The sequence below is a fragment of the Cucurbita pepo genome, chromosome 8 (genome assembly GCF_057944985.1).
Source record: "Cucurbita pepo subsp. pepo isolate OVF chromosome 8, ASM5794498v1, whole genome shotgun sequence".
Taxonomy (NCBI): domain Eukaryota; kingdom Viridiplantae; phylum Streptophyta; class Magnoliopsida; order Cucurbitales; family Cucurbitaceae; genus Cucurbita; species Cucurbita pepo.
Window position 1 is genome coordinate 2,142,638 of NC_141805.1, and position 20,500 is coordinate 2,163,137.

Here is a 20,500-nt window from a genome sequence, read left to right on the forward strand (position 1 = left end):
ACCACTAATGATTGGGCAGTTAGGATGCTATTTGGCTCCTAATTCCTTTTAAAAATCAAGAAGTTAATATTTGATAATAAAATAATGGTAATAAAAGTGGATATACTTATCCAAATGGGGATTTAATATAATCTCTTAAGACACTTTCTTGTGAGAAAGGGCGCCATCGCCTTCCACTCTCCACCGATGCTACCCATCTCCTCCCTATCAAATTCTCCCACCATGGCCACCGCCGCCGCCGCCGGAGCCTCCCTTTTCACCACCAAGCGCTGGCTCTCTGATGCTCTCCTTACAACCCCATCAGCCCTAATGTTTCCCATATTGTCCCGCTCTCTTGCCATTGAATCGGCCCCGCTTAGAGCTTTCTCGGAGAGGTGGCGGCCGGCTCTGGGAATTTCCGCCGCCGTTGTGCAGAGAAAGGCGGCTGTGACATTTGGGGTTGAAGAGGGTGTGGCGGATGAGACGGCGGAGGAGGGAGAAGGGCAAGTGGTGGACGGTGGTTCTCCAGTGGAATCCGGGAAAACTAAGCTGTATTTTGGGAATTTGCCTTACAGTGTTGATAGTTCACAGCTTGCTGACATCGTTCAGGATTATGGGGTCGCCGAGCTCATTGAGGTAGATTGCCTGCAAATGTCACCGATTAGTTTCTACATTGAATTATAATTCATGATTTCATTTATATTCAATGGCATTATATGAAAACTTTGCTTCGAAGTCAAGCTCACAAGAGATCTAGTTCATCGTTAGGGTATCGAATCTTGATGTTTCCGAAGAAAATACCTCAAAACTTAGGTGGTCATCTTGTTAGGAATCACGAACCTCCACAATGGTATGATATTGTCCACTTTGTGCATTAGCTCTCATGGCTTTGCTTTTGGTTTCTCCAAAAGCCTCGTATCAATGAAGATGTATCCCTTATAAACCTGTGATCAACCCCTTAATTAGCTGATGTGGGACTCCTCTCCCAACAATTTTCCCCTCGAATAAAGTACACCATAGAGCCTCCCCTGAGGCCTATGGAGCCCTCAAACAGCCTCCTCTTAATCGAGGCTCGACTTCTTCTCTGAAGCCCTTGAATAAAGTACATCATTTGTTCGACACTTGAGTTACTGTTGACTACACTTTCGAGACTCACAACTTCTTTGTTCGACATTTGAGGATTCTATTGACATGGTCAAGTTAAAGGCATGACTCTAATACCATGTTAAGAATCATGAACCTCCATACGGGTATGATATTGTCCACTTTGAGTATTATCTCTCATGGCTTTGCTTTTGATTTCTCCAAAGGGCCTCATATCAATGGAGATGTATTCCTTACTTATAAACCCACGATCAACCCCTTAATTAGCCAATGTGGGACTCCTCTCCCAACAATCCTCGACACATCTATCCTAGATCCTACCAACTTATTGAAATGTTGCAGGTTTAAGCAATCGTTTCATACTTTGAGATGCTTGTAATTAGTTCAAATATCCACAGAGAACCCACTGGCTAGGTTTGATATTTAAGTGGCAACTATATGTTGATCCAATGTGCTATTCCTTTTTTAACCAAATTGTTGAAGCAGTATGAGACCTACAATGGTGGGTTTCATGGAATGAGAGCATTGTAGCAGGGTATGATTCTGTTACTAAGGTGCTACAGTGCCAAGATGATATCCAATATATTATTTATTTGAAGAATTGGTCCTTTGTTTGTACAACTTTGTGGGGTTGTATGCTTAAATAGCTGCTAACCTTCATTTACCTTCCTTACTACTCAAATTCGAGCTCAAAACGTTAACCATCATTTACCACCATGGATTGATCTAGTGGTCATAAGGAACGGAAGAGAGAGTGAATGGAGAAGGAATGGATTTGAACCAAACAGACCAAACCCACCGCTAGCAGATATTGTCCTCTTTGGGCTTTCTCTTCCGGACTTCCCCTCAAAGTCTTTAAAACGCATATGCTAGGGAGAGGTTTCCACACCCTTATAAAGAATGCTTTGTTCTCCTCCCCAATCAATGTGGGATCTCACAATCCACCTCCCTTCGGGGCCCAACGTCTTTACTAGCACTCGTTCCCTTCTCCAATCGATGTGGGACCCTCCAATCTACCTCCTTTGGCACCCAGTGTCCTTGCTGGCACACTACCTCATGTCCACTCCCCTTCGGGGCTCTGCCTCCTTGCAGACACATCGCTCGATTTCTTGCTCTGTTACCAACTATAACAGCCCAAGCCCACCGCTAATATATATAGTTCTCTTTAGGCTATCTCTTCCGGGCTTCCCTTCAAGGTTTCTAAAACACATCTGCTAGGGAGAGATTTCCACACCTTTATAAAGAATGCTTCGTTCTCCTCTCCAACCGATGTGGGATCTATATAGGTTTTCTGAATGACCAAATGCATCAAGGCTAGGCTATCTTTTCGTGATATAAGTTGCGACGTCCATAAGCTAGTTTGGACGCTCACGATACTTTTTTTTTAAGAAAACCCCATTAAACTTAACGAAAGTTCCAACGTTCAATCGTCTGCATTTGTCCTTAAAAACAGAATTCTCAACAATCTGCATTCAGTCTCTACTTAAAACTAAATAGTCAAGAGAATATTTTCATATTAAATCCCTCGTTCCTGAGGAGTCACTAATCAATTCATACGGTATAAGGTTCTTTATGACAGGAATACTGGAAAAAGTAGAGGATTCGCATTTGTAACCATGAGCAGCATTGAAGATTGCAATAAAGTCATCGAAAATCTGGATGGAACTGTGAGAATTTTTCTCTCTTACTTTCATTCTGTCCTCTATGTTGCTATATCTATCCTGATATAATTGGAACTGTTGGACTCTGATGCTAAATATGAGTATCACTTATATTCAGGCTTACATGGGCAGACTATTGAGGGTTAATTTCTCAGACAAACCTAAGCCTAAAGGACTTTTATATCCAGATTCTGAGTATGAACTTTATGTCAGTAACTTATCCTGGTCAGTAACATCTGAAAGTTTGGCACAAGCATTTCAAGAATATGGAAATGTGGTCGGAGCAAGGGTCATCTACGATGACGAGACCGGAAAGTCACGTGGATATGGCTTTGTATCTTATTCAACAAAATCAGAGATGGAAACAGCTCTTGAAGCTTGTAATGAATTGGTACGAGTCTTTCTTAGTTCTTATGTATCTTTCTGTTCACATTGTTATTATATCACTTCCTTTCGTGTAGCTCAATTGTGTCTGTTTTTTCGAGTTCTTAGGAACTTGAAGGCAGGGTAATACGTGTTAGCTTAGCTCAAGGAAAACAAGCTCAGGGGTAAATATCAGCATACAATGACTAAACAAGAAACAGGAAAGAATTTCTACCTAGCTGTTACTGAACGAACCGCTCTCTTTTGTGTATACATCCCGTCTCCCACTTCTATACGTTACGAGCGAATCTCAACGGGAATAATATGTTCGGTTTCCAGCTATCATGGTAGAGATATCATGTGAATCCTGATTCAAACTGATGATCATCAGACAAGATTTCAAAAATGGTTGTAGCATGAATAAGAGAAGGAAATAGGAATGAATTTCTACCTTGCTGTAGCTGGTTGAACTCTGCAAGCAATTGAAGTTTCTTTCTCATCTGTTGCTGTATGTATTTCATTTACTCATATCTCAATCCTATACTTCACAATTGAAACTATTAGTGAGAATGTCATTTGATGGTCTCTTAATGAAGTGGGAGACTTGTAGCAGGGACTAAGGAGTGATCTTTGAAACAGATAAACTCCATACTAGAAAAAAATGGAAGTCTGCTTTGTTTTGTTATGTATCGTGATCAGCCTCATGATTTTAAAACGTTTGTTAGGGAGAGGTTTTTATACCTTTATAAGGAATGTTTCGTTCTTCTCTCCGGCCGATGTGTGATCTCACAATCCACTTTCTTTGGGGTCCTAACATCCTCGCTGGTACACTGCATGCAAATATTGTCCACTTTAGTCCGAAAGAATCGCTCGTCTTGAGTAGAGTTTGATGTTCTTACATGTAGCAATCTCAATGAACAATAAGAAACACCATATTAATGAAACTGATCATACACTCAAAGCTGAAAAACAAAACCAGCCCACGTACTAAAAATTCAAAAACTCATCTTTGAGGACTTTCTTCAAACACTTGGTGTGCACCCCACTAAACAAACCTAATCTTCCAGTGATTTCTTACCTCATTAAGGGAGAAAAGAAAAGGTTTGGCAGTAGGGCAGTGGGCAGGCAGTGACGAGCGTAAGAAATGCAAACTCAAGCAGTATTGTGCTGCTCCATGTCTCCCAAAACCGAAAAAAAAGCGACGCAGAGACACAAAAGGATCGTGCCAATTGTGTCAGCAGACAAGGAAAACAAGGCGCCCTCCTCTTTTGGGCAAAATTATTATGCATTTATGTGCTCGAGTAAACCCCAGCGTTACTTTTTACTCGGTTTGGGTCAACCCGAAGTTTTGTCACACTGAATCTCGTCGGGTTCAGAAAAATTAATCCAATCCAACCCAACTCCTACAATTTGGATTGGATCGATTCGGGTTGTCGGGTTCAATGTACACCCCTATGAGATTGGCCGTTGGTTGTTGGAAAAACATGTTTTTTTAATTTAAAGTTCAAATTGTTTGTTTGATAAATTCTTGAATTTTAAAGAATAATTAAAATGTTAATAAAAAAAGATTGGTTTAATCCAATTGACGTCATATGTTTCAGAAAGGGAAACAAAAGAACATAGAAATAGTCATTTTATTTATTTATTTTCAAAAATCTTTTCCATTTGATTTAATTACCCAATTGATTGAAAATGAATAGAATCCAAAGAAATATGAACCCAATGATCTGATGAAGCAATCTCGAAGAACGGCTGAGCTTACAGAGAAACGCAAACACCTCGAAACCCAAATAATCATAAGAAAATATAACCAAAAATCACCAAAAACCCAAAAATCAGTGGCGGAGAAGAAGAATATTCCCTGTGAATTTATCCCGAGCTCTCTCTCGCCCGCTGTATCGCTTAAACCCTTGCGTTCTTTCGCTCTCTGCTGCTCTCTCTCTCTCTGTATATCTCTCTAAATCTCTGTATTTATTCATGTGTTTTTTAATTTATCTGTGATGGGTTCAATAGATGATCTGAAATGGGTTTTGTTTTTGTAGATCTAAGATTTTGATTGTGGGACCTGTTCTTGTTTCTTCTCGATTTTTAGGGTTTAAGGGTTTCGATCAAATGGGGACGCCCTTTCACATTCCGGTCACTGCCGCTCAGGTTTTGTTTATTTCCTTGTTTGTTCTTCTGTTTGGGCATTTGGGGTTTGTTTCCTTGCAGAAATTTGACGTGGGGTTTGGCTGGTTTAGGTGGGAACGTACTTTGTTGGGCAGTACTATCAGGTTCTTCAGCAGCAACCTGACTTTGTTCATCAGTTTTATTCTGATGCGAGTACTATGCTTCGTGTTGATGGCCATTTCAGGGAGTCCGCCACTGCAATGCTGGTATTTTTCCTGGTTCATTGTTCTTAACTGAAGTTTTTGAATTCTGTGCACAATGTGAGCGTTACTTTTTGTAAGTGCATAATGTGTTTGTGTGTGGGCTTGTTTTGATTTTACATTTTAGGATGAATTCGACTGTGATTGAACTATGTTACGGTCCCTTATCTTGTTCGTTATTCTTTCAGAGGTAAATTCAGTTATTGTTCGTTGCAGCGTTATTGTATCTCTTGGTTCTTTCTCCTTCAGTGCTGCAAAGTAAAGACTTAGAAAGATTATGATAGTTTACGAACTTCACTCGTTCGCCTAAACCTAATTGAACCTACTTATTCTTGAATTGTAAACTCGGTCTCCTTGCTATTTGACTCGACTGTAAAGGTTCTTTCTCCTATACTCCTCGTGTTCTTCCCTTCCTTTAGATTCATTTCACTGAAAACAAGATTCATTCAACTCAACCTTAAACCTTTTCTTTCAAACACTTGGTAAACACCGGCTTATGTTTTTTTTGTACGCCATGTAGTGGTTTATGACTTATTTTTCATTGATATTTTGTTGAATTGTGTTAGACAATACATCATTTAGTAGATTCATTTCATGGCATATTTCTTCTTATGATTCATATAGTTTGTGTTTGCTGTTTAATCTGCAGCAAATCCATGCTCTTGTGATGTCGCTTAGTTATACCGGGGTTGAGATCAAGACAGCACATTCATTAGAATCATGGAATGGTGGTGTTCTTGTGATGGTTTCTGGATCTGTTCAAATGAAGAATTTCAATCAAATGAGAAAATTTGTGCAAACTTTTTTTCTTGCACCCCAAGAGAAAGGCTATTTTGTTCTGAATGATATCTTTCACTTTGTTGATGAGGAGCCAGTGCACCATTATCCAGCAGTCTTATTAAGTCAGAGCAATCTTGATTCCACCTTGAATGCTCCAACCACAGCTCCTGAGACAGGTTTGATTTATTAATCACATGGGGGAGCTAATTTGTTTGCTTCTCTGGATGTATTGGATTCTAGAACACAACCTTTGAGTAATCATCATTGAAATTTGTAACGGCCTAAGCCCACTGCTAGCAGATATTGTCCTCTTTGGGCTTTTCCTTTCAGGCTTCCTCTCAAGGTTTTTAAAACGCGTCTGCTAGGGAGAGGTTTCCACACCCTTATAGAGGGTGTTTCGTTCTCCTTCCCAACCGATGTGGGATCTCACAATCCACCCCCCCCCCCCCCCCCCCCCCCCCTTAAGGGCTCAGCGTCCTCGCTAGCACTTGTTCCTTTCTCCAATCGATGTGGGACCCCCACCAAATCCACCCCCCTTCGGGGCCCAGCGTCCTTGCTAGCACATCACCTCGTGTCTACCCTCCTTTGGGGAACAACTTCCTCGCTGACACATCATCCAGTGTTTGGCTTTGATACCATTTGTAACGGCCTAAGCTCACCGCTAGCAGATATTGTCCTTTTTTGGGCTTTCCCTTTTGGGCTTCCCCTCAAGGTTTTTAAAACGTGTATGCTAGGGAGAGGTTTCCACACCCTTATAAAAGGTGTTTCGTTCTCCTCCCCAACCGATGTGGGATTTCACGAAACTATTTTGTTATTCATACTATTGAGGTGTTCTGTTAAATTTTCTTTGATAAAACTTGGTTCTTTGGATTATCTTTTGATTTCCCTTTTTGGTTCTGGCTTGGAGTCTCCCATGGAGTCGATTTGATACCGAGTTTTTGCTGAATGAAGTTAAACTCTTGTTGTAGTGCCCAATTACTCACTGAATGGTGCAGTCCAGGCCCCGCGAGAGTTTGCAACCCCAGTTGTCAAAGAAAATGGTCACGTCGATAACCGCAAGTTTGTCGAGCAGCAACTGCAGCAAGTTCCTGAGCCAAAAAGCATTATAGAGGAAAGTACAGCAGACGTAAATTCTATCCATCAGAATGCACCAACTGTTTCACCAGATCCTTCCCCTGTTTCTGTTGAAGAACATGCTGAGGAGCCCCAAAAGCAAACATATGCTTCAATTGTAAGCTTTGACATTAACAATCAATTCACCAAAGATTTAAACATATGCAGCATTTGATGGAACTGACTTCATTTATTCTAATTTCTTTAGCTTCGAGTTGCTAAAGGACAAGAAGCGCCCGCTTCCATTGCTGCTTCTCAGTATCCAGTTAGTAAGAGCACACCATCTGCTTCAGAGAAAAACTACACTCCACCGTCCACCGCCCAGCAATTAACTACAGCTCTCCAAAATAACTCCGAAAGGGAACAGACAGGGGGCGAGTTCCCTTCTGTTGATGATGAAGGTTAGCCATGTCGTATTGTTCGTTATTCGGATCTTTAGCTATTTCTATGTGAAGTATAATCATTTTTAACCTCTATGTATGTAGGTGAAATTAAGTCTGTTTATGTAAGAAACTTGCCATCCACTGTGTCTGCTTCAGAAGTTGAGGAGGAATTCAAGCACTTTGGAAAACTCAGTTCTGATGGGGTGGTTATTAGGAGCCGCAAGGTCTATGTTCTTTTTTATCTTTTCAATGTATTTCACGATGCCTGTCTTGAATTACTCGATGCCCGACTAACTCGTGGTTTCCAGGATGTTGGTTTTTGCTATGCATTTGTCGAATTTGAAGACGTCACTGGTGTCCAAAACGCTATCAAGGTTGGTTTGCTTCACTTGAAATCCTTGGAACTTAGCGTTTTCTTATTCTTTCTTTTTAGATTGAACTTTTACTTCTTGCTTTAAAAACATTTTGGGTTTCAATCTTTCATCCCCCACCCCACACACCCCCCCCCCCCCCCCCCCCCCCCCCCCCCCCCCAATATTGTAACAGCCCAAGCCCACCCACCGCTAGCAGACATTGTCATTTTTGGGCTTTCCCTTCCGGACTTTCCCTCAAGGTTTTAAAACGCGTCTCTTAAGAAGAGATTTCCACACCCTTATAAAGAATGTATCGTTCCCCTCTCCAACCAATGTGGGATCTCACAATCCACCCCCTTGGGGGATAGTGTTCTCGCTGACACACTATCGGGTGTCTAACTCTGATACCATTTGTAACAGCTCAAGCCCACCACCAGCAGATATTGTCCTCTATGGGTTTTCCCTTCTAGGCTTCCCCTTAAGGTTTTAAAACGCATCTGTTAAGGAGAGGTTTCCACACCTTTGTAAAGATTGTTTTGTTCCCCTTTCCAACTAATATGGGATCTCACGAACATCCACCCATAATTTTTTGAACTAAAAAATTGCCTGATCAACCCTTACCTTATTAGATTCTGATTAGCAGTTCTTTTTTCCTCTTTCCAGGCAGGTACTGCTCAGGTTGCTGGGCGTCAAGTATACATCGAGGAGCGGAGAGCGAACAGCAACGTCCCACACCAAGGAGGAAGTATGCATTCTTTCACAATGTATCTCTTTAGAATTTTGATGTTGATACTCTTATCTTCCAATTCAAAGTACATGCATCTGCTGATACCCTGATATGATAGACCATGTGATGGCTTTGCTGCTGCTTTGTAACATCCCAAACCCACCCCACCGCTGCTTTGGCCTGTTATGTATCGTCGTCAGCTTCACTATTTTAAAATGCATCTGTTAGGGAAAGGTTTCCCACACCCTTATAAGGGATGATTCGTTCCCGTCTTCATCTATGGGGACCTCACAATCCACCCCCTTGATGGCCTAACGTCCTCGCTAGCACCTCGTCTAGTGTTTGGCTCTGATACCATTTGTAACAGCCACTTAAAACACAGTGGGCTTAGGCAATTTCAAATGGTATCAGAGCCAGACGTTTGGCGGTGTGCCAATGAAGACACTGGACTCCCATGGGGTGGATTGTGAGGTTCCACATCGGTTGGAGAGGGAAACGAAGCATATTCTTATAAGGGTGTGGAAACTTCTCCTTAACAGACGCGTTTTAAAACAGTGAGGCTGATGGCGACATGTAACGGGCCAAAGCGGACAATATCTACTAGCGGTGAGCTTGGGTTGTTATATGTTTTGTCTATCTGCTGCTTACGAATGAACGTGTGGAACGACATGACGTTCTTAATACCTTATTCAGCTTTAGTTTTGAATTCCTTATTTGAACTGGCTTTCATTACGAGCAGGAAGGGGTGGTAGAGGAAGAGGTAGCTATCACACAGAGTCTTCTAGGGGGCATCATTCTAGCTCTCGGAGTTACAATACAGGAGTTCGAGACGGAAGCGACCGTGAGTATATCAGACCGAGAGGCAACGGCTTCTATCGACCTACTACTCGACAGGACAAAGTGAACCACAGCCACCAAATATCAAGAAATGGAGAAAGTCCATCAGAGTCATCATAGCTCATCGTTTAGCAAAGCAACAGTTTTGGTTCTAGCATTATCAACAGAGGCACACTCACATTACCACCTTGAAGAATAATTTGAGTCAGTTTAAGCTAATATTATTTGTCTAAGGGAATATGAATTGCATCATTATTTTTTCCATTGGGTTTCTTGATTTAAACAACATTTCATGAAACTCACTGCATTTCCTCATTGTTTTAAATATAATCAAATTTTGTCTCTACCTCTCTTGTGTTCATACCCGTCGTCTCTTCCCCCCTTTGGCGTTTTTTTGGATCGGATTCCTTACGAACAACTTCACCCCATTTACTCACTCGCTTATCTCTTCCATGGTTAAGTTTCATGCATTTTGTGTCGGTATTTCTGCTTAGCTCAGGGTCTCTATTTCTTCATTTTGTTATGCTTTGTCTGGATTGTGTCTATTTCTTCAGAATCTCTCACAAGTAGCTACTCTTGATTAGAGTGTTGATTAGAGTTTTGTGAGTGCTGGCTTATCTTTTATCATCTTTTATCATCTTTTATCATGTCAAGCATCAAAAGTTGAGTGAGATTGTTCCTAGGATTATTTGTCATGTTCAGTAAAAGGTGTGTCGTCCAAACATGTTTTTTGTTTCTCAGGTGGAAATGTCGGAGATGAGATCCATCGTAAGTAGACAGATTTGAAGTTTTTTGTGTTCTCATGCAAGGCTTAATGGGAATGCCCAATCCAATCTCAAGTCAAATGGTGTCATAGTAGAAGCTGATAAAAATAAAATAAAAAACAACTTGCAAAACAGGTGTCTTGTGGAAGAAAATTGAAGCTGATAGGGTTTGTTTGGTAGTTTCTTTGTTCTACGAGATCCCATATTGGTTAGAGAAGGAAACGAAGCACTGCTTCTAAGGGTGTAAAAACCTCCCCCTAACAGACGCGTTTTAAAACCGTGAGGCTGATGACGATACACAACGGGTCAAAATAAACAATATCTACTAGTAGTGAGCTTGAGCTGTTACAAATGGTATCAGAGGCCAGACACTGGGTGGTGTGGTGTGCCAACAAGGACGCTAGGCCCCTAAGGAGGTAGATCTACTAGCTGGTGAGCTTGAACGGCTACAAGTTCAATGTGGTCTGATTGATGCCAAAGAGAAGCCACCTCTGGCCACGATCGGTGCTTCAAGTGTGTATGTGATTCTTAGACCAAATGGTAAATTCTATATGGGAGAGGTGGTACGCCTTTGCCTTGTTATTTATTATATTTATGTTCTTTCATTTATTATATTTATGTTCTTTCAAGCTTGTCATGACGGTAGGAAACATTGGTGTGAGTCATTGACCATTTTGTACATGCCTGAATTCATTTGTCTCATTGAATTATACTGAACTATCACCTCCCTTCCCTGTCACAGACTAATGATCTAGAGCGGACTTCTATCTCATTGAATTATACTGAACTATCACCTCCCTTCCCTGTCACAGACTGATGATCTAGAGGGTCAAGTCCATTCACATCGTTTGAAAGAATGAATGTGGGATGCTTTGTTCGTTTATTTTATGATCCCGGAGAAGTGCTTGGCTTGCTAACTCAAAACTCCTCTCATCAATCGACTTCCTGATCACAAGTTCCAGCTAACTAATGTTGCTGATGGAAATGTGAATCATATCAGATAATGTGACTATTTGATCGTAATGTCGTATAAATTTGATCGTAACTAACTTCTTTTCATCAAATTTAATCTTGCAAATACTTAATTTCATCGAATTGAATCTCAAACTTTGAATAAGTGACGAACAATGAAGACTCAAGAGGTGTTTTCATATTTGGTTCGATATTTCTAAGTACTGTGAGACACAATGGTCGTTTATCACAATTAGGTCTTAAGAAGAGTACTAATTTCACTCATGCTGAGTCGAACCGAATAACAATTTCAAGATTAAACCAACCGACCAACCGAATTAAGCACGAGATTAACAAACCAACAAATCCTTGCAAGGGAAAAGAAAGCAATAAAGAGAAAGGAGAGTAGATTAACTCATTTTCAGTTGGTTAATTCTGTGTGTATGTACAAATAAATGTCGATGCACTGCCTGTAAAAGAAAGAAAAAGAGGGTGACCAATCCAAGCCAAGCCAAGTCAAGCCTAGAGATGAATGAATGAACAACTTCAAGTGGATGAGCTTGCAATGGATTTCACTCACTATGGGGGGGAAGAAAGTGACCCAAATAGAGAGACACAAAGGGTTTAAGAGAGACACAAATGGAGAAGAGAGGCTGATAGAAATATGTGACATTATCAAGCCAGGAGCCAGAAGTTTCTGTGGGTTTTGGTGTTCAAAAGATAGCCTGCATTTTGACCCTTCTTTTGCACAGCAACACAAGTGCAATTGCTGTTCTCTATCAAATACTCAGCTGTGTCCAACATCTTGGCCACTCCTGCCCGTTTATATCTGCATTTAATAAAATTTATAAACCAAAACTGTTCATCCTGTTCATCCTGTTCATCCAGTTCATCAAAACTAACTCATAAATTATCTTAAATTGCCCAACTTCAACATAATTCATGCTTTGTTGGTTTGATTCCAACCCCTTTACCTATATATAATACAATATTTTGTTTCGATATTCAATTCGCACAAAAGACACACAGAAACGCCCTAAAAACCTTCACAAAAAACGCTTCTGTCCAACCCGAAAAAGATAACGAATTTACACTCAAGTCCCACCAACAGAAACACTCAGCATGGGTATGGATCTTCAAGAAAATTACTCTATCAATGGAGGCCAAGGGTATGTATTAATTTCATGACAGAGTAAGATTAATGTTTACATCTTTTTTTCTCTGTTTTGAGCTATCAAAATGTCTATTTCAAATCAATACATACTTTATCTTCATCAATACATACTCAAATCAACAATTCGATACACATTATCTTAACCAAGCTAACGTACACAAGTCGAATAATACTCGAGCCAACAAGTCGATACACACATTATCTAATCCACCCTAACATGCTTTGACTTCAATACGTGCTCCGAGCTAATACACATTATCTTAACCAATCTAACATACTTGACTTCAAACAATGAGCATAGGTCAACTAGTTAAAGCATATACCCTGCCTCCAGAGGTCAAAGATTTGATCCATATAATGTTATTTACCCAAAAAATGAGTTAATGCACATATTGGAAACTATCTCATTCAACAACTAAGCCCTAAAATAGTTAATAGAAAAGCTTAGAAACCAAAGAAGAACAACAAGATTGATAAACGAAATGGATTAAAACCTAGAATTAATTTCGATGTTAAAAAGAAGAAAATGTGGAGAATATTCTTAAGATATTTTGATGAAGGGAAGAAGACAAACCCTAAGATTGCTGTGGAGAGACTTCGCCTCTGCCCTATGACTAGCAGATCAATATCGAGGGCCTTAGTTTGAGCCATGATCATGGCGGCTTTATCTTTGCCTTCCAATTCAACCCTCGCCGTCCGCACATTCAGTTCCGGACGAGCAACCTTGCATACCTTCTTCATCTCCTTAAGAAAATCGACATCCGTCGGTCCTCCTCCTCCGGCGTCGGAGGCGGCGTTGTCAGTGGGAGTGGCAGTATTGGCGGGTCCACCATTAGGCCTCTTAAGGAACGTAGTAATAGCGTTTTTCCAAGAATTAGGATTGTCGACATGGAGAAGAATGACCTCATCGCAATCAATGACAGCATGCGAAAGCGAATACTGGAGCGCAGCAGCGGACTCTCGAGTGGGATCGACGACTACCATGACCTTTTTAGGTGTGGTGTTGGACGCCGTAGTTGTATTAGTTGTAATCCGCCCTCCTCCCATGGCTGCCGTCCTCCGGCGATGCTACCATGCACAGTAGCCGCCGGCGATGGAGAGAAAACAACAAAAAGAGAGAGATCAGGGTGTGGATGTGAAGGAAAGGCAGAATCAAAAGCGAGAAGGAGAAGCAATATGAGGTGGTCATTTTGGTTTTAGTCGGTTTCAAAACAAAACTATATCAACAAATTAGGGTCTCTGCCTCTTGGCCTCTGCTCTTCCTCCATTTTTTTTTTTTATTTTTTTGGGACCAACGCTTCTTCTTCCTTCCGCCATTTTTGCTTCCTTCTGATTCGGTCATCGTCTTCTCCGATCTTCCCGCCATTTCTTCCACTCATCAAACCCTAATTTTTCTGATTTTCCAATCTCCTAAATCTTTGCTCAACTCACACCCCTTAAAACCAACATAATTTACCTTTCAAATATTGTTTTTTTTTTTTTTTAATTTAAAATTTTGAAAAATAGGTCAAATGACAAATCTACCCTTTTAAATATTAAAAAAATTAAAATTTGAAAAAAATATGTGAAATGACAAATCTACCCTTTTAAATCTTAAAATGAAAATAAACACCAAATATAGTATCAATTTTTTTTCTTTTTTTAATTTTATTATCCTTCAAAGTCATCCCTTGATTCCTACAAGCGACCTATAAGAGTCCAGTTGAGAAATATTTTGAATCAATCATTAATTTCATGTTGGTTGGATCTCATAATTTCATGTTGGTTGGATCTCATAATTTCATGTTGGTTGGATCTCATAATTTCAAGTTGGTTGGATCGGTGATTCGAACAATACAGACTAAGTTCATAACATAATCTAACTTGAACAATACAGACTAAGTCATAACATAATCCAACCCTCTATTTCCAGGTCGGTCTTCATAATTCAACCCTTTATTTTCAAGTCAGTATTCAGGTTATTTTATTATTATTATTATTATTAATATATATATATATATAATTACATTAATAATTAAAAATTTATAAAATTTAAATATTAAATATTTATAAATATCGATTATCAATGTCAATGTCAACATGTTTGTGGAATTGACCGAACCAACCTAATTTTATTTGTTTTTTAAAAATTCAACGATTTAGTTAAATTAACACAAATTTCAAACAGAAATTAATTTCTAATTTCATTTTTCGTAAAATGTTTTTTAATTTGAAATAAAAGAGGTGGGCTACCCACACTGTATCAAATTAAATTTCATGCACAGTTCATTAAAACAACAAAAATAATAATTTTAACAAAAATGAATAAATTTATAAATAGTTATTAAAACTTTTGTTCGAATATATTCGCATCCCTTTACACTTTAGATTAAACTCTTTAATCCAATAAGATCAACGACTTGAAGAACCCTAACTTCTTCGTGCCCGAGATATAAAAAATTTACTCATCATCCAACCATAGCTCAATTAATTCTTGGAGGTCGAAATGCACGACCTTCCACCTCACATTTATTGAGAGTCAAAAACACAAGATTCGAGAAGACAACGAGATACCACAAGTCAATAAAATTTTAAAATCCTTAAATTTTCAAATTTCAAATTTCGAACTTCAAAGGTCAGAAATCAAGCACGAAGATCTAATATCGATCTCATGTACTAGGACGACCAAAACCTCCCAACCAACAAACAAACAAACAAACCCATTAATATAATTCAATGCATTCATTGAAGACCATACTAATAGCCCTCACTCACACAAAGGCCTAAATAAAACACTATGAATGCCATCGGCTCCATTAAACATCATAATACTATCAACCTTTTACACCTCATGAATGCATACCTTTATATGGTGCTCTGATGATGCTGATGCTGCTGCTGCTGCTGCTGCTCATGACACCATCAGGACCATCCATCCAACAATGAGCTGCTGATTCAAAAAATATGAGAGAGAAGCAGAAGAGAGAGAGAGAGAGAGAGAGAGAGAGAGAGAGAGAGAGAGAGAGGGGAAGAACAGAGACTTCAGCTGTACATCTGAAAGAAATTACTGTACAGAAGTACAATTTTTTGAGCCGATTATGGGCTTTTGGTAAATTACAGGCTATGAAAAGTAAAAACTCAATTTCATGCTTACAAGCTTGGGAAACAGTTTTTCACCTCTTAAGCTTCCCATGAAAATTCTGTATCTACAGGCTTAATCCGAAAGCCTGAAATCTGTGGAGTTTTTATTATTACTGCACTGCCATGGTTTGTGTTCAGTTTCAGAAGTTCATACACACTGTTTTTTTTTCTTCTTCTTCCTCTTCATCCATTGAAAAGCTTGGCAGTGGCTTCTTTTAAACATCTCTGAGAGAACAACATTGAATACAACAACGACAATACAGTATTTCAAGTCAAAAAGGTTATGAATTACTTGATATGGAAGCTGAAACAAGTTCGCGGTGGCGGTGGCGATAGCTAGAACCATCCTTGGCCGTGAATTCGAAAGATTTTTAAGACAAAAGATTCCAACTCCCATCTGCGTAGGTAGTTCATTTGAAGAATTGATGTTAGTAAAGAGATCAGAATCAATGGCTTGATGATGATGCTGGGTTCATTTCAAATATGCATACAAGCAAATGAGCAGGCCCTTCTGCTATTAAGGATTGTTTATTCATCCAAGACAAGAAATGATGATAGCAAAATCAATGATGGTGCATCAGAATGGCTATCAATCTGATGATATATAGACAATTACTAACTGAATGAAAATGCTTTCCATAGATTTACCTACCTATTAGCTTCATAGATTAAACACAAACAAAGAAATCATTGACCCCAAGATTCTCCATTGCAAACCAAACCGAAAAAATCTTCTGCATAAGTTAATCGTTTTAGTAAGAATTCATTTTTTTATACGACAATGATCGTCTGGAAAACGAAATTCTCAGTATGCCATCGTAATCTCCTTTCCATCAAAAGCTTATAGAACCTGTCATTTCTATCAGGATCAAGAACAAGATCATAGTAGGCAAATAATGCTGATATTGACTCGTATCGCATTGATTAAAGGCTTTTATCACTAGCATAGTAATACCGTGGTATTTTGAACCTGGCTAGATAAAATTATGGTATGATTCGCCTTTCAACGAATTTTTCTGTCATATCAAAATCACAACTATAAATTTTGGTGAATTATTAGCAATAATCGAAAATTTCACCCATTCCTTTGGGAATCTTCCTCGTCATTATCATCGTCATTTAGATCTTCTAAACGTCACAAACCTCTTAGACATCCTTTTTTTTTTTAATAACATTTCGTTCCTTCAACTTTCAGTTCTGTTGAGTGTTGCCTAAATGATAACAGATTCAAATTGAACAGAGAACCATTTCATGAAAGCATTTTCACTTCAGAACCTCAGACTAGACTATCCCAAGAGAAACGAACACAACAGTCAACTCGCATAAATTCAGAAGAAAATCATAATAAAATCAATCGTGTAAGAAGAATTTGTAATCAGGTAATTTAAGTAAACTTCAACAAGTATGTCAAGTCCGCACAGAAAGGTGTTCAACAAAACTGAAATTAACCAGTAAAGTACAACCACTAATACTAGAACAGATGAACTATTGGAATTTATCCTATAAGGACTGTAGAACGAGAGAATGACAGATGGCGGGGTCCGACTACCTAAATGCTTCAATCAATTAGAACACGAAAATTCCCAGAACAAGGATCAAAGAAATCAGCTGTAGATCCATCGCCCTACCATAAGATGGGTTAATATCAAAGTTGATGTATGCATTACTATAATAACATAAAAAGTACCACTAGAAAGATAGATCTATAAATAAATAGCACTTTGAATAAAAGTTATGTAATTGACGCTAAAGGGATATCATAAGACACACAAAAACACAGAGCAGAAGTTGATCAACTGCAATATAAGATGAACCGAGAGTCTATTTTAATTATAAATCATACAAAGTGGGGAAGAATTTGGTTACCTTGGTTCATTGATCTCAGCATTCGTAGCTGCCCATACTCAAAATTAATAACCTTTTCAAACTTAGTTACAGATGGCAAGTTTCCCTGACCATTCATCAGCCACACCATAGTCAATGCTAAGTTCCCTCAGAGGAGGGATATTCTCCATTGCAAACAACATAAGGTGAGGAAACATCAAATTATTATGATCATATAACACGAACTGGACCAACACGTTTGGCGATGTACTATGGCTTATATAACAAGCAACATTTCTCATTCTGGACACATCCATCGCGAAATCCAGAGGAGGAACAGAGGGGTATGATGGCCGCACATAATTAGAATATATTTGAGATAGATCGCCCCATTCTGCCCATCTATCCGAAAAACGATTTGGATATATTAATGTATCACCATTCATAGAAAGAACTTGAGCCTGTTCCCTCGTGAGGACAACTCCTGCATATTCACATATAAAAGCACCAGCAGGTATCAGGTCCAAGGATCTAACGCCCCAACCTGTTTCCCTGGACCTAAACACTTCAAGTCTGTGCTTCAATCCCTTCTGTGAAACACGATTCCGACATTGAGGGGGGCAGTGACAGAAGGGTCCGCATTCGAAAATTATCGGTTTTCCTCTCACTAGACATCCATTTTGATCATAAGCAAACTCCCCACCATTTTTCATAGCACAAAAGCAATCATGAACACAACCTGAAACACAACTGCATCCAGTACCGCTTCCTGATTGGTGAAAGGCAAACGGCGGAAACACAGTCCCAACAAGATACTCATAATACAATGGTTCTTGATCGTTGTCAATATCATTGAAGAGGAGAACTGGAACAGCCTCCTTCTTCATTGAAATATCGAGACTGAGATAACCAGAAGGCCTCAAAGACAATGGTTTGGACCTGAGATTCTCTGCAAATTTCAAAATGGAGCTACCCATTTCGGCTTGACCATCAATCCTTAGAAGCTTAAACTTGTAAACACCAAAACCAGACTTCCCCACGTCAAACCAACATTCGAGAATTCTATATAGACCATCGTATACATAAATCTTACTTGTTACACTGCCGGCGTACTTCATACCTCGTATTACCCTCACTTCAATCCCGTAGTGCATGCTTCTCTCCAGTGCAAGGTTCCCACCTTCAAGCTTCTGGTGCATACATTGTTTTGAAAATTTGTCTTGCCCACCATGACCCGTATAGATTATCGTGTCTCCAGAATCCTCATCGTCCTCATATCCACCAGAAACAATCACGCTAGTGGCAATTGGCTCGCCGTTGGAGCTCTGACTCGCAGGAACATAGTCAATTCCAGCTTGAGCCTGACCGTGCAATCCAACAACACACAATTCCATCCTAAAGAAGAACAGATCGCCAATGTGCACTCCAGGAATCGAACCAACAATCCGTTTGTCGCGATTCAGCCACAGACCGCGCTCTCTCATCAAGGACGAAGCTCTCAAATCACTCCGAAGTCGCCGGATTAGTCCCGAACTCTTCTCCTCCTCCGGCATGGATAACACGCGCAACGAATCAAAAACCATCCTGGTTCGTCTCACCACATCTCGGAAATACCTCTGGTCATCAACCCCAAGATCAGTCACTCTCACAAGTTCAGAAGATCTTTTATCATACCTCCTCTTAGAAACGACCATAGTAGACACATGATTCTCATCAGGAACCGGGACAATTGCCCGAGAATCAGGATCCACAACTTCAACATCCCCATTGCTCTCAGATCCTTTACCAAAAGCAGTCCTAAACAGCTGAGAAATGCGGTAAAATTCGGAATAAACATTGTCCTTATCAGAAGAAATGGACGAAGACTGAGAAAACAGGTGATGATTCTGGTCAGAAAAAGGTGTACGAGCAAAATCCGAGTTAGAGAAAAAATTCGAAGAAGTGCTCGACAAGAAACGTTCCTGAACTGGTTGGGATTGTTGGGTCACCGGAGTCTGATAAACATCGTCGAACGGCTCGAGCTTCGGCTCCAATTTAGGGGTCAACAACCTGCCAGTTTCAACAAATTTATTGACAGAAGAGTTGATTGTGGCTGATTTAGGGGAAGTTGCGGCCGCCATTACAGCAGTAGATGGGTCGGGCAGAAGATTGAGGTCCAGAAAGGGAATAGGAGAATCCATTGCGGTAGCAACGTCCGAATCTTTCCAAGCACTAGAATCACGGAGGTCTGGACATGGAAGATCGCTTTCCGGTCAGGTTCTGCTAGGGTTTTGCAGAGAGATCAGTGTGAGCTTCCATGGCGTAATTTGAAGGCATAACCAAAATTCGAGCACAATTTGCAAGAACTCAGCTCCTGATTTTTGCTTTTTATTTCCCTCGACTTTTCATTTTCAAGCCTCATTTCCATTTCTTGCCTTCCATTTTCGTACGATATTATGCTTTTATCTCCTCTCCCTCCTCTATTTACCTTTCTTCACCCCCACTCACTAAAACCTACCCTTAATTTTACCTCCGTAAAAAAAACTTTACCTCAAATCTAAACTTTTATTAGAAAATAATCATTTTTAAATATACTAATTATTTATATTTTTTTCTTAATTACTGTATATCATTTTTACACATTTATCCATTTTTATACTCTATTATTAATAGATGTAAATTATATTACTACCAAAAAACTACCCCAAGTTTCGAGGATATTTTAGTCTTTTCACATAGTAATTAAATATGTATTTTTTGTATTAATATATATTAATTAATATAAATTCATTCAAAAAAAATGGATATTATACTTAATTCATATAAATAAATAAATAAATAAATAAAATGTATATGTCTTGGGTTCGGTTGTTGTAACATTATGAACTGTCTCGGGTTCGATAGGATCGTTTCGTTGTGGAGCTACGAAGGTCGAGGACGAGACCATTTTGATGTCGAGTCGGGGAATACGAACATAATTCCTAAAATAACCTTATGTGTTAATTTGAGTCTGGTGAAA

The 20,500-nt window shown here is 39.4% G+C and overlaps 4 protein-coding genes and 1 long non-coding RNA gene across 9 annotated transcripts; 2 read left to right on the plus strand and 3 right to left on the minus strand.

The window, feature by feature from the left end:
- Positions 1–206: 206 nt before the first annotated feature.
- Positions 207–3,719, plus strand: LOC111800338 (28 kDa ribonucleoprotein, chloroplastic). Its single transcript, XM_023683983.2, has 4 exons — positions 207–615; positions 2,649–2,750; positions 2,863–3,135; positions 3,237–3,719. The coding sequence occupies exons 1-4, from the start codon at positions 223–225 to the stop codon at positions 3,294–3,296; spliced, it is 828 nt and encodes a 275-aa protein (XP_023539751.2). The 5' UTR covers positions 207–222; the 3' UTR covers positions 3,297–3,719.
- Positions 3,526–4,702, minus strand: LOC147791363 (uncharacterized). The gene is made up of 3 exons (XR_015422227.1): positions 4,186–4,702; positions 3,849–3,937; positions 3,526–3,645 (listed from the first exon to the last, which is right to left on the minus strand). It is a non-coding gene; the product is annotated as an uncharacterized LOC147791363 (long non-coding RNA).
- Positions 4,703–4,815: 113 nt separating this feature from the next.
- On the plus strand, positions 4,816–10,015 carry LOC111800337 (nuclear transport factor 2). 2 transcript variants are annotated; one of them, XM_023683981.2, is made up of 10 exons: positions 4,816–5,054; positions 5,200–5,258; positions 5,348–5,482; positions 6,126–6,432; positions 7,225–7,487; positions 7,578–7,770; positions 7,855–7,976; positions 8,061–8,126; positions 8,769–8,850; positions 9,572–10,015. In XM_023683981.2, the coding sequence occupies exons 1-10, from the start codon at positions 4,838–4,840 to the stop codon at positions 9,787–9,789; spliced, it is 1,662 nt and encodes a 553-aa protein (XP_023539749.1). In that variant the 5' UTR covers positions 4,816–4,837; the 3' UTR covers positions 9,790–10,015. The 2 variants fall into 2 exon arrangements, with proteins under 2 accessions (XP_023539749.1, XP_023539750.1); XM_023683982.2 differs by having other exon boundaries at positions 4,917–5,054; positions 5,150–5,258.
- A 1,759-nt stretch (positions 10,016–11,774) lies between these two features.
- LOC111799663 (uncharacterized) lies at positions 11,775–14,009 on the minus strand. The gene is made up of 2 exons (XM_023683095.2): positions 13,133–14,009; positions 11,775–12,213 (listed from the first exon to the last, which is right to left on the minus strand). Exons 1-2 carry the CDS (start codon positions 13,603–13,605, stop codon positions 12,060–12,062), a joined length of 627 nt encoding a protein of 208 aa, XP_023538863.2. The 5' UTR covers positions 13,606–14,009; the 3' UTR covers positions 11,775–12,059.
- Positions 14,010–15,115: 1,106 nt separating this feature from the next.
- LOC111800298 (histone-lysine N-methyltransferase family member SUVH9) lies at positions 15,116–19,921 on the minus strand. 4 transcript variants are annotated; one of them, XM_023683921.2, is made up of 3 exons: positions 17,545–19,921; positions 15,715–16,075; positions 15,116–15,484 (listed from the first exon to the last, which is right to left on the minus strand). In XM_023683921.2, the coding sequence occupies exon 1, from the start codon at positions 19,680–19,682 to the stop codon at positions 17,607–17,609; it is 2,076 nt and encodes a 691-aa protein (XP_023539689.2). In that variant the 5' UTR covers positions 19,683–19,921; the 3' UTR covers positions 15,116–15,484; positions 15,715–16,075; positions 17,545–17,606. The 4 variants fall into 4 exon arrangements, with proteins under 4 accessions (XP_023539689.2, XP_023539688.2, XP_023539693.2 ...); XM_023683920.2 differs by lacking the exon at positions 15,116–15,484 and having other exon boundaries at positions 15,565–16,075; XM_023683925.2 differs by lacking the exons at positions 15,116–15,484; positions 15,715–16,075 and adding an exon at positions 17,038–17,286.
- Positions 19,922–20,500: the final 579 nt, after the last annotated feature.